This window comes from Acipenser ruthenus, chromosome 53 (assembly GCF_902713425.1).
Source record: "Acipenser ruthenus chromosome 53, fAciRut3.2 maternal haplotype, whole genome shotgun sequence".
Taxonomy (NCBI): Eukaryota; Metazoa; Chordata; class Actinopteri; order Acipenseriformes; family Acipenseridae; genus Acipenser; species Acipenser ruthenus.
Window position 1 is genome coordinate 6480218 of NC_081241.1, and position 18245 is coordinate 6498462.

General features: G+C 39.9%; 3 protein-coding genes across 4 annotated transcripts in view; all 3 read right to left on the reverse strand.

Moving 5' to 3' along the window:
• The window catches only part of LOC117965738 (E3 ubiquitin/ISG15 ligase TRIM25-like), a 323400-nt gene that overhangs the window by 33833 nt on the left and 271322 nt on the right, over nucleotides 1-18245 (reverse strand). The window lies entirely within an intron of this gene.
• On the reverse strand, nucleotides 1327-6257 carry LOC131723189 (uncharacterized). 2 transcript variants are annotated; one of them, XM_059016708.1, is made up of 4 exons: nucleotides 5792-6257; nucleotides 4204-4509; nucleotides 3094-3222; nucleotides 1327-2262 (listed from the first exon to the last, which is right to left on the reverse strand). In XM_059016708.1, the coding sequence occupies exons 1-4, from the start codon at nucleotides 6090-6092 to the stop codon at nucleotides 2003-2005; spliced, it is 996 nt and encodes a 331-aa protein (XP_058872691.1). In that variant the 5' UTR covers nucleotides 6093-6257; the 3' UTR covers nucleotides 1327-2002. The 2 variants fall into 2 exon arrangements, with proteins under 2 accessions (XP_058872691.1, XP_058872690.1); XM_059016707.1 differs by lacking the exon at nucleotides 5792-6257 and adding an exon at nucleotides 4918-5263.
• Nucleotides 8067-18033, reverse strand: LOC117968607 (deleted in malignant brain tumors 1 protein-like). Its single transcript, XM_059016717.1, has 4 exons — nucleotides 17921-18033; nucleotides 13534-13572; nucleotides 9332-9646; nucleotides 8067-8497 (listed from the first exon to the last, which is right to left on the reverse strand). Exons 1-4 carry the CDS (start codon nucleotides 17949-17951, stop codon nucleotides 8109-8111), a joined length of 774 nt encoding a protein of 257 aa, XP_058872700.1. The 5' UTR covers nucleotides 17952-18033; the 3' UTR covers nucleotides 8067-8108.

Consider the following 18245-nt stretch of genomic DNA (forward strand, 5'->3'; position numbering starts at 1 on the left):
TCACCATCATGCCCAAAGACATCCAGCGGGCGCGCCGCATCCGCAGGGAGCGTGCTTAAGCTGTAACCCCCTTAAAGAACTTCTTCTAAAACCAAAGGCTCTTTTAAGAGCCAGCCAAGTTCTATGAAAGATGGTTTTCCATTTTAAAAAATGTTACGTTTCTAAGTGGTTGTTTTAGAATTGAATACTAAGCTTTTCAAATGCAATCTCTCTCTCTCTCTCTCTTTCTCTCTCTCCTTTTTCATTAGTCACAAGATACTGTGCTGCAAAAGGTCAGATAAGTGCATGCGGGTTACACGACTCTATACTTATTTCAAAAGAAATTAATTCATGATGTGGCATGGGTGTCTAAACCCGTTTTTCTTTCCCAACATATAATAAATAAATATGGGTGTCTACTGTACTCACAGGTGCTGAGAAAGATATATATAGTACACTGGTATACTTAAATAAAAAGTGTATTAGTTCCCCACTCTGAGTCTACACTTTATTAGTAAAAAAAACAAAACAAAAACACATCTATTGAGTTTTAAGCAGATTTGTATTCAGATGTCTTCCATATTTGCAGAGGGGGCAGGAAGTGATGTTATTTCTAAAACCACTTCCTCATTTCAGAATGTGACCCAGAGCCAGAAGCATATTTATAGTTACAGGCAAGAAAGTTGCCCTTCAATATTTGTCAGTAGGCAGATATACATGTCATATAGGGGAAATTGTAATATACATATATATATATATATAAAACTATAATTTTAATTCACTGTAAATTAGAAGGTAAATGACAATAAAACTTAAAAATATCACTTTACAAAACGTCCATAAATTTGAAGTTTATAAAACAATTAAAAAATGAAGGAAAATAGTTTTGTTTTTTTTACTTTAATGCTGTTGTATTCAATAGCACAGCAAACCGTGACACCAATATGATAATACAATAACACTTTACAAAATTACTGTTCATATGAATGGCAAATAGCCATAAAAAGCTTAAGGTAAAATAATTTTAAAATACAATACAAATGTATTCTCTTATATGGCATGCCAAGGCATCTCAGAACGCTGTACAAAACTAAACACAAGACACGTGTGAAAAACAGGTCCAGTTCCAATCCCATAAAATATATTGAAAATCCCCATGTAGAGCAGTGAGTTTAATCTTTTTAACTCAATGACCCACCAGTAAACATTTGCTTTTCTTTTTATCTTTTCAACACAATCCAAAGTCTGTGCAACAGCAGACTGACCAGAACATGAATAATAATAATAATAATAATAATAATAATAATAATAATAACAACAACAACAACAACAACAACTGTGGTTCAGAGCAACAGGATCATTTCAGATCCTAAGGCAGGGTCTAGGGTTGCTAAGAAATGTAAGTATTATATGGTAATAATAATTGTTAAATGTAATCTTCCCCAAATCCAAATTGTGGCGACCCACCTGAGCATGCTTCACGACCCGCAGGTTGAAAACCACGGCTTTATAGGATAAAGCCTCTATTGATAATGTGTGTATGTATATTGAAAATATTACTCAACTTCGGTCTTATTTATACTAAAATAATTCTAAACCCAGCCAAAGCGTCGAGAACACTCAGCACATTTTTAACACTGTGTTACAAACATTTAAATCATGTTACAAAACCTCTGTAAATTGTGAAGGTTAAAAACTTTAATGTTAAATCACTGTAAACCTGACGGTATACAACCATAAAATAACACTTTACAAAATGACTCTAAATTTAAAGGTAAATAACCATTAAAAAATGAAGGAAAAATAATACTATATGTTTTTTGTTTTACTTTAATGTAGTGGCATTCTATAGCTTAGCAAATCCTTATTTATCATGTTTTGGTTCGCTGCCTTTGAGCAAATCTGTCAAAGCTGATTTTCTTTGATTTTTTAACAAACTCTTTCAGTATCATCTCTATAGCACCCCTCGCGATTATTTCTGTACCGGCCTCAATGTAAAACAATTCCACCTTGTTACTGTCTGCTAACCGAAATCCAGATAGATATCATCTTCTTCAGCTCCCCCCTTATTGCCCTGATTGAAATCAAAGTTTTCATACTCTGGTTCGCTTATCTCTTCATAGCCCAGGTCATCTGTGACTTCCTTGAAAAACTCAGCTCTCATCTCTTCATAGTCCTGGTCAACTTTATCTTCCTTGAAAAACTCAGTGTTCGCATAGACCTCATCAGCATCCTCAGAGTGCAGGTTACCAGCGCCTTTGGAAACGTATGAATTCATCCTGACTGTAAAGAAGCACATAGAACAACAGCATCAGCACACACAAAAACACAGTACCCATAAACAATGACTGCACATAATCAATGACAAACACACAGCACTGGACAGGTTAAAACCATGCATTCATCTGATTACTGCCAAATGCAATTCGGAATGTCTATCGTCTAAAAGGGTTATTTATAAATAGACCATTTTTAAAGCAATTTGAAATGTCCAATTGTTTTAAAGACCCTTTCTCACCGCTACGACCCCTGCAGTGACTCAGGAGAGGCGAAGACAAGTGCACTCAAGCATCCTCCAAAACGTGCGCTATCAAGCTGCCCACTTCCTTTCACATTGCAAGCCCACAGTGAAGCCAACCAGACCTGACGCGTCGGAGGACGAACACAGATCCAGTTACAACACCGCTGGCCTGCAGGCGCCCAGCCACCTACAGGAGTCGCTGGTGCGCAGTGAGACAGGGATTAACCACTAGAGCCCTCCCCACCCGGACAGTGCTTGGCCAATTGTGACCGCCCCATGGGAGCTCCTGGCCATGGTTTGAGGACCATGACAGAGAATTCTTCCATTGACAACCCCATGATTTAAATCCAGTTGTTTGTGTTGAACTTGAATCACTGTCATAATGATCATTTGACCACCAACATGAACATCAGTGATTGAATTGATCCCTAGAGACACTGGGTCCTAAGAAAGTTGCCTGGCAGTGAATACATGTGAATGCATATGAATACATGTGAATGCATGTGAATGCATGTGAATACATGTGAATACATGTGAATGCATATGATCAAACTGAAGGTACAGAGCTGCCGGCTCTCTCTGCTGTCGCTCACCTGCAGCGCTCCTCACTTCCTCTCTGCTGTCTGTCCTTCTCTTTTTACATCTCAGGAGTATGAGAAATACTGAGAGCAGCAGCACTGCAGCAGCACTGACAGCAGACACGACTGGAATCAGGACTGATACTGAAATACAACACAGTGACAGATCAGAGATACTGATACTGAAATACAGCACAGTGACAGATCAGAGATACTGACACTGAAATACAACACAGTGACAGATCAGAGATACTGACACTGAAATACAACACAGTGACAGATCAGAGATACTGACACTGAAATACAACACAGTGACAGATCAGAGATACTGACACTGAAATAGAACACAGTGACAGATCAGAGATACTGACACTGAAATACAACACAGTGACAGATCAGAGATACTGACACTGAAATACAACACAGTGACAGATCAGAGATACTGACAATGAAATACAACAGTGACAGATCAGAGATACTTACCCTGAAATACAACACAGTGACAGATCAGAGATACTGACACTGAAATACAGCACAGCGACAGATCAGAGATACTGACAATGAAATACAACACAGTGACAGATCAGAGATACTGACCCTGAAATACAGCACAGCGACAGATCAGAGATACTGACACTGAAATACAACACAGTGACAGATCATAGATACTGACAATGAACTACAACACAGTGACAGATCAGAGATACTGACAATGAAATACAACACAGTGACAGATCAGAGATACTGACACTGAAATACAACACAGTGACAGATCAGAGATACTGACACTGAAATACAACACAGTGACAGATCAGAGATACTGACACTGAAATACAACACAGTGACATATCAGAGATACTGACACTGAAATACAGCACAGTGACAGATCAGAGATACTGACACTGAAATACAACACAGCGACAGATCAGAGATACTGACACTGAAATACAACACAGTGACAGATCAGAGATACTGACACTGAAATACAACACAGTGACAGATCAGACACTGAAATTCAGCACAGTGACGGTTCATAGTTATATCAGGCAAACTAATGAATCAACAACATCAGAAACTGATCAACACATTTCGTGCTCCACAGAAGGTGATTTGTTTTCTGCTTACCTGTGACTGTGACGTGGAGCATCTCGCTCAGCTGGGATTCAAACACTCTCCCCGATACCCGGGTCTGATACTGACAGGAGTAATTCCCCTCATGTGTGGAGTCTGCAGCAGGGAAGCTGAAGAGGGCAGACTTGATGGTTGGTGCTGATCTGTTCCATCTCTCATTGAAACCTGCAGAGACTCTGAAGAGGAGGAAGGTGCTCTCTGTGTAGCGTTCTGCAGAGCTGCAAGTGATTTCAAAACTGTTTCCTCTCTCAACAGCACCGCCAGCCGGGCTCAGAGAGATGTGTGGCTGCTTCAGAAACACTGGAAAAGAAGAGGATTGTTCAACAGTCAGCAGTGTGGTGTGCTGGGTAGGGCTCTGGACTCCTGACAGGTGGATTGTGGGTTCAATCCCAGATGGGGGATACTGCTACTGTACCTTTGAGCAAAGAACTTTACCTAGATTGCTTCAATAAAAAAAAAAATTCAACTGTATAAATGGGTAAATGTATATAACAAAAATGTGATATTTTATAACAATTGTTGAATAAGGGTGTTTGCTAAGAAATTCAATAATAATCAGGAATGTCCGAAACTAGTGTCACTACAGCTGGATAAGAAAGCACTGTCCTGAGAGAGGGTTCTGTTGGTGTAGCCAATGAAGACCCTGATGGTGTGATCATTGGTTACCAACAGTGTCAGCAGCAGTATAGCTAATAGAAGTCCACTCACCCACTGTGATGTGTACAGGGTCACTGTGAGGTGAGCTGAAGGTCTCACTTCTCCCCTGTACTTTATACACACAGCTGTAGCTGCCTTGCTTTGACTCAGAGAGGTCAGACAGAATGAAAGTCACGCTGGTCTGTGAAGGTGCAGCTCTCTGTGTTGTGATGTAGTTTCCAGAACCACTTCTGTACAGATAGAAATCAGTGCTGGTGTGCAGTCTGGAGGGGCCAGTGCATGTGATGCTGGCCTCTTCACCAGGTAGAAATGAAGGATAACTGGACAGCAAGGAGACTGAAGGCTTTGTCATCGAAGCTGAACGAAACACAGCACTTTAGCAGGTTAAAAACATTCTGTTCATTCTAGATACACTTTTTAATCTATGTACTCACACCAGTGATCTCCAACCGTTGTCCTGGAGAGCCCCTATCATTTCTAATACAGTGTGTCTCCAGCCCTGGTCCTGGAGAGCCCCTATCATTTCTAATAGACATTGTGTCTCCAGACCTGGTCCTGGAGAGCCCATATCATTTCTAATACAGTGTGTTTCCAGTCCTGGTCCTGGAGAGCCCCCTAACAGCAAACACATTGAACAATTTCATCGGGATCAACTAAACAGGTGTCTACACACAGCTGGCCAAGCGTCTGTCTTCTTTTACATTTTCAAGCTACTGTATGTTTGCCAAAACATGAAGAAAACCAAACACAATACAAAGAGCAAGTGTGATCCTTGTATATGTGAAATACAAATTGGAAATAAGCTAATTTTAGAGCAGATGATTAAACATCTTTGTTCTGAACAGAATTGTGTGTTCATTGGTTACCAACAGATTCAAGAGAAGGACAGTGTCAGCAGCAGTATAGCTAATAGAAGTCCACTCACCCACTGCGATGTGTACAGGGTCACTGTGAGGTGAGCTGAAGGTCTCACTTCTCCCCTGTACTTTATACACACAGCTGTAGCTGCCTTGCTTTGACTCAGAGAGGTCAGACAGAATCAAAGTCACGCTGGTCTGTGAAGGTGCAGCTCTCTGTGTTGTGATGTAGTTTCCAGAACCACTTCTGTACAGATAGAAATCAGTGCTGGTGTGCAGTCTGGAGGGGCCAGTGCAGGTGATGTTGGCCACTTCACCAGGTAGAAATGAAGGATAACTGGACACCAAGGACACTGAAGGCTTTGTCATTGAACCTGAGCAAAACACATCATTTTAGCAGGTTAAACACATTCTGTTCATCGATGTTTAAGCTATGTCTGCCATTACTGTTAGTTCCTTAGCAACAGATGTTAACAGCCTAGCAATACTGATTTGCCTTATTTAGTCCAATCGACAGTCAGTGTGGAGTAATGGTTAGGGGGGCTCTGGATTAGTGATTAGGGGGGCTCTGGACTCTTGACTGGAGGGTCGTGGGTTCAATCCCAGGTTAGGGGACACTACTTCTGCTAACAATTACTTAATTGATCTAATTATTATTTACTCAATTTGACATTTTTTTAAATGTTGTTTTGCAAGGAATTTTAGTTGATGATTTAAAATGTGTCCTTGATTCAAGGTTAAATTTGCCTATAATATTTTGGGGCCTGGATTAGGTATTAAATGTATCCAGCTATTAAATATTTAGACCAATTAAGTCACTGAGGACTTGGGTGGAACAAATACCAGCTGAAACAAACACTCTGCAATGCTTATAACAGAGGTCAATGCATTAATCACAGGGATCAAACGTTTATTTATATGGGCTGTGTGGCAGAGCAAGGCTCTGCCCTTAGAAATACTGGCAGGGAAGGAGTTAAATTCTCCTCCCTGCCCAGGTTGATTGCTTCAGGTGGGAGCAATCAACTAATTAATTATTCAATTAAGGACTGAGCCACCTGGCATAAAAGGAGGCTTCAGCCTCCCATTAGAGGAGAGTTCTGGAAGGAGAAGGAGCCAGTGTTTTGTGTGTGCTGGTTTTCTGTTGGTTTGTGTTTGAATCCAGTGAAGGCAACGCCCAGCCTGGAAACCTTTATTTTTGTAAGTTTTGCTTTTTGTTTTGTGTTTATTTTATGTTAAAACCTTTTTGTTTGGCCCTTGTGCCTATTTATTTGATTATTTTTGTTTATTAAAAAACTTTATTTTGAACTTTAAAACTGTCTCTGAGTCTCAAACCTCTGTCATCTTGTCACAGGCAGTTAAGCCTGTACTTCATTATGAGTTCACATGCACAGTCGAGCCGGTCTCCTCTATGTATAAACATTTCTCTTCTGTCAGTTTACATCATCATTATTATTATTATTATTATTATTATTATTATTATTATTATTATTATTATTATTATTATTATTATTATTATTATTATTATTATTATTATTATTAGGGGCAGCAGTGTGGAGTAGTGGTTAGGTCTCTGGACTCTTGACCGGAGGGTTGTGGGTTCAGTCCCCAGTGGGGGACACTGCTGTTGTACCCTTGAGCAAGGTACTTTACCTAGATTGCTCCAGTAAAAACCCAACTGTATAAATGGGTAATTGTATGTAAAAATAATGTGATATCTGTATAGTGTGATATCTTGTAACAGTTGTAAGTCACCCTGGATAAGGGCGTCTACTAAAAAATAAAAAATAATTATTATTATTTACGATAACAATTGAACCCACAAGCATCCAGAGCCCTTACCAGTACTCTACACTGCTGCCAGTATATGTAGAGCTGAGATTCTCTCTTTTCTCAGTATACATGCACTTTTAAGCTTTTCTGTTACTATGTAAGTTTTTGTGCAGCTGTAGGACCCCAAAGACAATATAAAACACTAATCCAGTGTTTGAATTAAACAAAATGTGATTAAATTTACTGATTGGCTGTAATATGTTATTCCTCTGAACTATAAGAATTATAAATTGAGATAACTGAGTTAAAAATAACACACAAGCCCAACAGCAATTAAGAGACCCAGGAATGAACAAATAATTAAAATACACAGGGCAGAAAGTAAGGTGACTGCAATAGTCAATGCTGGACGAGAAGTTTTTCATTCCAGGAATCAGGTCCCTCTGACTTTGGGAGTAGAAGTTAATTGTTTATAAAATGCTCTGTTTATGGTCTGTTTTAAGTGATGTGTTATCAATGGTTGTTTAAGACCTTTTTCATCAATGACAATGCTATTTTCTTATTTAACCTGAGAGAATGTTTATAACACAAAAAAGGAATCCAACAAAAGAGTTCTTAAAGTTTCAGAAGAGATCCTGATATTGTAATGTTTTTTTTAATAGAAACAAATAAATCTTTCCTACCTGAGCAAACCACTCCAGCATCTTTACCGTGGTTACAGTTATGTTTACCCCATCCTTGTGATCCACAGCTGTGCAGTGAGGTCTCTGATCCACTGCATGCCACATCATCCAGCCAGATTGTTCCATTCCCTTGGCCAAATTGAGCACCTCCTGGAGCCAACACAGCGGAGCCACAGCCCAGCTCTCTGCACACAACCTGGGCATCGTTCATGTCCCAGGAATCATCACACACTGTCCCACACTGGCCATCATGAAGAACCTCAACTCTCCCAGAGCAGGAGCTGCTCCCGCCCACCAGCCTGACAGGAACACTCTGCAATGCTGATAACAGAGGTCAATACATTAATCACAGGGATCAAACATTTACTTATATGGGCAGTTAAGCCTGCATCTCATTATCAGTTCACATGCACAGTCGAGCCTGTCTCCTCTATGTACAGTTAAACATTTCTCTTCTGTCAGTTTACAGTATTATTATTATTATTATTATTTACGATTATGATTGAACCCACAAGCATCCAGAGCCCTTACCAGTACTCCACACTGCTGTCAGTATATGTAGAGCTGAGATTCTCTCTTTCCTCAGTATACATGCACTTTTAAGCCTTTCTGTTACTATGTAAGTTTTGCACTTTGTGCAGCTATAGGACCCCAAAGACAATATAAAACACTAATCCACTGTGTTTGAATTAAACAAAAAGTGATTGAAGTTTACTGATTGGCTGTAAAATGTTATTCCTGGGAACTATATGAATTCTAAATTGAGATAACTGAGTTCAAAATAACACACAAGCCAAACAGCAATTAAGAGGCCCAGGAATACAACAAATAATTAATATACACAGGGCAGAAAGTAAGGTGTCTGCAATAGTCAATGCTGGACGAGAAGTTTTTCATTCCAGGAATCAGGTCCCTCTGACTTTGGGAGTAGAAGTTAATTGTTTATAAAACGCTCTGTTTATGGTCTGTTTTAAGTGATGTGTTATCAATGGTTGTTTAAGACCTTTTTCATCAATGACAATGCTATTTTCTTATTTAACCTGAGGGAATGTTTATAACACAAAAAAGGAATCCAACAAATGAGTTCTTAAAGTTGCAGAAGAGGTCCTGATATTGAGAGCTTTTTTTTAATAGAAACATCTAAATCTTTCCTACCTGAGCAAACCACTCCAGCATCTTCACCGTGTTTACAGTCATGTTTACCCCATCCTTGTGATCCACAGCTGTGCAGTGAGGTCTCTGATCCACTGCATGCCACATTATCCAGCCAGATTGTTCCATTCCCTTGGCCAAAGTGAGCACTTCCTGGAGCCAACACAGCGGAGCCACAGCCCAGCTCTCTGCACACAACCTGGGTATCGTTCATGTCCCAGGAATCATCACACACTGTCCCCCACTGGCCATCATGAAGAACCTCAACTCTCCCAGAGCAGCAGCTGTTCCCACCCACCAGCCTGACAGGAACACCCTCTGAAAGAGAAGACATTGATAGGAGATCTGATTCTCAGCTCTTAAACTGTCATACTTACCTACAAACAGTGTCCCTCATTGGACTTCAGTTAAACTGGACAGTTTGGATCCTGACTGCTAACTTACACTGAATCCCATCTGAGTGAATTAGTTTAATTGGAAACAAGGCAGACAGTTCATTTACATTTATTACAGCAGGGCTACTCAACTCTGGCCCACGTGATCCATTCCAGTCCAGGTTTTCACTGCAGGCAGATTCTAAAATACAGTCAAACCTGTATTAAGAGACCACTCAAGGGACAGTCAAATAGGGGCCTCTTAACACAGGTGGCTTCTCAAAAAAGGGCCCATAACTTATGAATGCCTTCCTATAATTCTGTATGTTTAAAATACACTGTAAAAAGACTAGAAGATTGAATATACCAAAATGAAGCACTGTAATTGAATTACATTTGTTTAGATAATGCATTTACAAAGCATTGTGAAAGAAGCAATGATTCTCTCATATCTAGAGTGAGGAAGACCTTTCGTTTCTCCATGTTTTCTCTCTTTCTTTACAGAGAGCACTGTTGTTTTAATAGTATGTTTAATGATTACAGATTTTTTTTTAAAAAGCCTGCTACAATTGTTGCTTAATACAGGTTTAAGTCCATTGTTTAGTAAGAGGATTGTGGTCACTGGTAGACAGGTGGTCCTTTAATAGAGTTAAATAAAAGCACAGATATCATTTAAAGTGGTCACTCAGACCAGGTGGTCTCTAAATAAAGGTGCAGGTCACACATAGCCTTAAGCCTATGCAGCCTATGCGGTTGCATAGGGCCCCACGGCCGAAAAGTTTCCCTCCCCATTTTTTTTAAATTTAAATGCTAGTTCTATCGTCTTGCACATGCTGGCACGTGTGGGTACGCTACAGCTTTAATTGACACAGTAGTGTATGTTGCTACAGACAGTGCTTCCCCCATACCCCACCCACCCCCTCTACTGATGAAAAAAAAGAGATTGGAGATGGTGTCTGCAGACCTGTGGTTGACAAAACTACATTTCTGTGTAAAGCTATACACATGTAAGTAAGCGATACCTCATGTGGAAATTCATTTCCCATACAAGAGTGTATTTGTCTCCTTGTTCCGAGTTGTCAGGTGGTGTAATTCGATTATAAATAAACTGAGAGGGTTGTAATTTAGCTGTCATTAATGTCATAAAAAATGTTCTCTTTCAATGCACAGTACATTGAGAATTATTCATTCAGTTAAGTACATTTCTGCCGTTTTATTCATGGTGTAAAAAAGGTGCACTGTGCTGTACATTGCTATCACAGAGCAGTCTACATGCACTGTGCTGTACATTGCTATCACAGAGCAGTCTACATGCACTATGTTGTACATTGCTATCACAGAGCAGTCTACATGCACTATGCTGTACATTGCTATCACAGAGCAGTCTACATGCACTATGCTGTACATTGCTATCACAGAGCAGTCTACATGCACTGTGCTGTACATTGCTATCACAGAGCAGTCTACATGCACTGTGCTGTACATTGCTATATCACAGAGCAGTCTACATGCACTGTACTATACATTGCTATCACGGAGCAGTCTAGATGTTCCTATGTCGTTGCTGCTGCGGTATACTGCCCAGTTTAAGTGACCGAAAATGCAAACTAAAATAAAACTACTGAAAATACAGCAGCTAGCGTGTGAGAGTGTTGTGTCATTCAAGAAGAAGTGAGTGATTAGATGTCTGAAAGAGGTGTGAGCGTGGCTCCCTTTCAATTCGAAGATGACCGCCAAATTGAATACTTTTGGGATATGCCTGCTTGTCATGTATTCGCTGAGCGTTTTATATCAAAAGCTGCTGATAGACCCCTCCATGGAGTGACGTCCTCGGTCCCGCCTCACAGAGGTAATAAATAGTCCCTGCGCGGAGATCTCAGTCTCTTTTCCCTTTCACAGACAGGTAGGTAAAGTGGTGAGTATTACTCTAATCCTTTTTTGCCAGTTCTGATTGACTCTTTAGAGCTCCTTCTTCCAGTTTTTGTGAGTTCCCTTGCAATTAGGCTGAGCTAATGCATATGCAACTGCAACTGCGTTTCGTTTAAAAAAAAATGTATAAAAGTCTTCATCAGCCTACATCTCTCAGTGATTGCAGCCTGCTTTCTAACCTCTGCAGCTTGCTTCATGTTCCTTCTGTTTTTTCCACTGCTCTTTACAGCTGTACAGCGAGTCCAGCCTTGCTCTGCAAACGCTGTTGACTCGAGGGCTTTGTGCGTCCTCAGTACGCCCTCTTGGTGTGCACGGCCGAGCGCCTCTACAGGTCGCTGATTACTATTGATTTTACTGTCAGGAAAAAAAAAAGAAAAAGACAACACTCCAGCTTGCTGTCAAGCATCTCTTTTCCACTGCATTGCAGTTTTAAAAATAAATAAATAACCGCACGCTTCCTCCATTAGGACAGCTACCGTATTTCAGTTTGAAAATCGAAGCCTCTCATTGGCTGAACAGGTTAACAGGTAACAAGGAGGAACACGGATCTCCCTGATGTGGAAGGGGTGGGAATGGGCGGGGCGGATGGGATTGATTGACAGTTTGCAAGTGCATGCATCGAATGGATAAAAAGCACATCACATGGATAAAAGGGACATTGAATGTATAAAGCTCATATTTAATGTTTGATGCTAGTTTTTAACATTCAGTACTTGCATTTAATATTCAATGTTGAATTTATGATTTGATGTTAAGCTTTAACATTTGATGTTAAAATGTAACATTTGATACATTAATTTAATATTTAATGCTAGTATTTATTATTTGATGCTAAAATTCGATATTCGATACTTGCTTAAATTTAACATTTAATGAATTGTCATTCATTATTTAATTGACCTGCAAATTTCCAATCAACCAGACGAACTTCCCTGCAAACTTCCCAACAAACAGACAAACTTCCAACTGTCAATCTCGCACTGTGCCGAAAACACTGCAACCTTTTTAGCTAATGGGAGCACACACTAATATTTTAACCAATGAAAATCCAGCCTCACTTAAAACTGCTTCAGACAATAATATTACAGTTTATTAGAAGGGCGTTTCCAAAGATATTCTATTGAACAAGATATTCGACTCAGCTGATTTTCAATGGAGACTTCCGTATGGAGTGTCAATGGAGGCATAAGAAATGTTGTGAAATGTTAAAAAAATGCATCAAGCACAGTGCAAATTGCTGGACAAATGGACGAATTCATGAATTGACAAACAAATTGACAAATTAATGGCTGGATAGTTTGGGCACAAATGGCACTCCATATATACTTGTCAGCTGTGGTGCCCATTTGTCGAATTTAATAATGAGAGAGACGCGACCATGGCATCGTGCAGTGAGTTCTGGGCTTTGTGTTTACATATTGATTGCATATGCATAATACCATTGGAATTTTATGTATGGCTACATATGTATCTACAAAGCGACTACTATGTAAATATACAGTAATTACAGGTACAATGGCTAATATTCATCAAGGGTTTTTACACAAATTCTCTATTTCCGACATTTGTTTAAACTTGAATAAAATGCAAATGAGAGTTAACATGCGTACGTCACAGCGCGTACAGTTTGATTTAAAGATGATGTGTGTAAGTAAGTAATTTTTCATTCATTTTACTGCTTATTCTCTTTAGAAAAAGTGTCAGAAATAGCAAATTTGTGTAAAACCCTTGATGAATACAGGCCAATGTAACGTGTTACCATGATTTTTATATTGAAGCTGCACTGACAGCTTCACTATGGTTTTGTAACAAGTGATCACATTTCTTTATAAAGTTCAGTGCAGTTTTGCAGCTTTTCAGTAACATGACCTGATCTGCTTGGAAACAGTGAAAAATACCTACCTGCTACTGGAAATGTGTTCTGCTTTCCAAAGAGATGACCTGGAAGAAACAGAGACAGCTTCAGTACAGATCTAATACATGATTAAATTATTCAATATATTTACTAAACATCTAGCCTACAGTATTATACATTATAATGTATCGACAATATACTACATAATTACAATATGAATATGCTGTATAATCAATGCACAGTATACTGAAAGTCTTTTAAAAAGTACATAAATGATATACTAAGAATACAAGTATCTGAATTTGTCTTAAATAAGAATGTGAAGAAAAAAAACTGCGATTTTATGAGGAGGCATGAATTAGCTTTTAAAAAAGAAATCTAAATTATATATTAAATTACTCCTGTTGGTAAATATTGAAGAGAAAGTCAGTTGTGATCAGCCTCTAATGGACCAGTGCTTCTCAATCCTGGCGCTCGTTTCTATATTGTGGATCGTAAATACAAATACGATTGGTCTTTCCACCACTTATCACCTGCTAATGTGATCGGTTATCACCAGTTTCTATAATTATTATTATTTATTTCTTGGCAGACGCCCTTATCCAGGGCGACTTAAAATTGTTATATCATATTATTTTTACATACAATTACCCATTTATACAGTTGGGTTTTTACTGGAGCAATCTAGGTAAAGTACCTTGCTCAAGGGTACAGCAACAGTGTCCCCCACCTGGGATTGAACCCACGACCCTCCGGTCAAGTGTCCAGAGCCCTAACCACTACTCCACACTGCTGCCCTATAAGCCACTCGAATCGGTGTCTGTGTCCGACAGGTCGGCCAGTAATGCCGTATTATCTGAAAATTGATTCATCACGCAGCACAAGAATACCTTTGAATGGTTTAGAAAAGTATGTTTATTCATGTAATAGACAGAAACTAGAATTTGAAATATCCTAATACCACATTTTCCATTAACACTGTGTTTATGTAGGACCGATTCTTGTGTAAAAACATTTATAGCTGCACCATAAAAACAGCATTGCGTTGCCTTGACAAATAATGTATTAATGTAATGTTAACCTATAGGTGGGGTTCAGGGGGCGGAGCTAGGCACCAACAACCTATCATCTGCTGTCATCAATTAAATCCACCTTATTTAAACATTAGTCACCTCTACCTAGCTGTCTTGTGTTTTTCGTTTCCTCCTCCTCCCTCCTCCTCCTCCTCCTCTAGCATCTCAACCGCCTTTGCATCAGTCTCCTCTGGAGGGTTAGTGATTCCACTTTCTCCAACCCTTTGTTAAGCTCTGCTTCATTTACCTCATAGAGGAGGGTTCTCCATGAGTCAGAGGGGACCCCCAGCCAAACCCTTCCATCTGCATGTATGTTTCTTTTGGGATTCTTCTTTCAGGTCTGATTCCTCTATGTGAGGGTCCCCAAGCGGTGGCATCCCTCGTGTTTGTCGGGTCTCCTCAAAGACGGTGGCCCCTCTCCTGTTTGTCGGGTCTCCTCAGCGACGGAACCCCCCTTCTATTGTGTTTGGGCTTTGAAGAGGCGGAACAAAGACGGTGGCCCCCCTCCTGTTTATTGTGTCTATCGATCAAGTAAATGTTGGGCCTTGAAGAGGCGGCGCTCCTCTCTCCATGTGTATATGTTTACTAGCTCTGTCAATTGACACTATCAGGTGGCATAGCTCCGCCCCGTGAAATACGAATTATCACATCTATCAAAACACATGCGACACATTAGAAGCCACAATATATATATATATATATATAAAGCACTGTGCAAAAGTTTTAGGCAGGTGTGAAAAAATGCTGTAAAGTAAGAATGCTTTCAAAAATAAACATGTTAATAGTTTATATTTATCAATTAACAAAATGCAAAGTGAGTGAACAGAAGAAAAATCTACATCAAATCAATATTTGGTGTGACCACCTTTGCCTTCAAAACAGCATCAATTCTTCTAGGTACACTTGCACACAGTTTTTGAAAGAACTCGGCAGGTAGGTTGGCCCAAACATCTTGGAGAACTAATCACAGTTCTTCTGTGGATTTAGGCAGCCTCAGTTGCTTCTCTCTCTTCATGTAATCCCAGACAGACTCGATGATGTTGAGATCAGGGCTCTGTGGGGGCCATACCATCACTTCCAGGACTCCTTGTTCTTCTTTACGCTGAAGATAGTTCTTAATGACTTTCGCTGTATGTTTGGGGTCGTTGTCATGCTGCAGAATAAATTTGGGGCCAATCAGATGCCTCCCTGATGGTATTGCATGATGGATAAGTATCTGCCTGTACTTCTCAGCATTGAGGAGACCATTAATTCTGACCAAATCCCCAACTCCATTTGCAGAAATGCAGCCCCAAACTTGCAAGGAACCTCCACCATGCTTCACTGTTGCCTGCAGACACTCATTCGTGTACCGCTCTCCAGCCCTTCGGCGAACAAACTGCCTTCTGCTACAGCCAAATATTTCAAATTTTGACTCATCAGTCCAGAGCACCTGCTGCCATTTTTCTGCACCCCAGTTCCTGTGTTTTCGTGCATAGTTGAGTCGCTTGGCCTTGTTTCCACGTCGGAGGTATGACCTTTTGGCCGCAAGTCTTCCATGAAGGCCACTTCTCACCAGACTTCTCTGGACAGTAGATGGGTATACCAGGATCCCACTGTTTTCTGCCAATTCTGAGCTGATGGCACTGCTGGACATCTTCCGATTGCGAAGGGAAGTAAGCATGATGTGTCTTTCATCTGCTGCAGTAAGTTTCCTTGGCCGACCACTGCATCTACGGTCCTCAACGTTGCCCGTTTCTTTGTGCTTCTTCAAAAGAGCTTGGACAGCACATCTGGAAACCCCTGTCTGCCTTGAAATTTCTGCCTGGGAGAGACCTTGCTGATGCAGTATAACTACCTTGTGTCTTGTTGCTGTGCTCAGTCTTGCCATGGTTTATGACTTTTGACAGTAAACTGTCTTCAGCAACCTCACCTTGTTAGATGAGTTTGGCTGTTCCTCACCCAGTTTTATTCCTCCTACACAGCTGTTTCTGTTTCAGTTAATGCTTGTTTTCCAACCTACATATTGAATTGATGATCATTAGCACCTGTTTCGTATAATTGTTTAATCATACACCTGACTATATGCCTACAAAATCCCTGACTTTGTGCAAGTGTACCTAGAAGAATTGATGCTGTTTTGAAGGCAAAGGGTGGTCACACCAAATATGGATTTTTCTTCTGTTCACTCTCTTTGCATTTAGTTAATTGATAAATATAATCTATTAACATGTCTATTTTTGAAAGCATTCTTACTTTACAGCATTTTTTCACACCTGCCTAAAACTTTTGCTCAGTACTGTGTATATATATATAGTAACAAGGAAAGTTGTTGGGTGTGTTGAGATGGTGAGAATGGCTTTTCAAACAGTCAGTAAACTAAAGCATTTTAGCAGGACCTTCTAGAAGAAGTTCAAATTTATAGAGATTTGCAGTTTGAACAATTGCATAACAAGTTTCTCAAAAAAGAAAAGTGAGTTTTTTTAGTGACTGACTAACAATTGCACTGCTGTTGATAGAGTTCAATGTCTCTTTGTTTGCCGGTGCACAAACGGTTCAAGAAATGTAAATCGATTCTGGATATCCTCCCCTCTTCAAATGTTCATCCAAAACCGTGTCAAAAATATTGTGCACATATCTTCTATTAAAATTCCTATGAGCTGATGCTTTCTGTCATTGTAAATATCCCTGTCTTTGCCTTAAATACACTGCATGCATTAGAGCAGCCATGTTTCTGAAAGGATATTACATAGAGATCTACTCCTCGTATTTATACACCAAGTAAGTTGGTGTCGATTGCATTCGGCAAGTAATACGATCAGGTAGCATGAACAACGTTGTATAGAAACGCTACTTCTGTCGTATAATCTTCTTCTGACAGCGTACTTGCCCAATACGCCATCGTAAGTGCATAAAGAAACCAGCCCCTGGTCCTGGGGACCCCCTGTCAGTGTCTGCTGGTTTTTGTTCCAACTGAGCTCTCAATTACTTAATTGAACCCTAAATTTAACTCGCAATTTGCCTAATCAGAGTGTTTTTTTCCATTTTAAACAAAGATTTCAAGGATATAAAATGAGGAGGTTCTGAACCCACTCCCCTCAGTGTCCCTCTGGTTTTTGTTTCAACTATGCCCTAAATGACTTAATTGAACAAATAATTAGTTAACTTAAGTAATTTAGGGCACAGTTGGAACAGAACTCAGGAGGGACATCAGCCCTTCAGGACAAGGATTGGAGACCTCGGGCTCATACCCAAGTGTTTTTTAATTTTCCCCAAAAGTTATATAAAGTTTATTTTTTAATATTTTCTGCATGGAGCACTAGACCATTGGGACAATTCCCTCCCTTCTCCCTCCCTCAAGGTGAAATCAGAGGAGACTCACAGAAGCAGGTGATCAGCAGGAACCTCAGCATCTCAGAGTCCAGGTTGAGAGATTCTGCAGGACTGAAGGGTCACAATCCAGCTGAACTGCAGAGCTGCACATATCCTCTGCTTTCTCTCTTCCGGCTATGTCTAATTACAGTTCTTGAACTTCCTTTTTTTCTTTGCTTTTTGTCACTGTTATTTTTAAATGTGTTAGATTTTGCTGCTGAATGTCAGTGGGTTTACTTTGAAGAGAAACAGAGTGGTGTTGAGGCCAGTGAGGGCGGATTTTTTTTTTTCATTATCAGTTCAGGATTATAGTTAAATTGTATGAATTAGACATC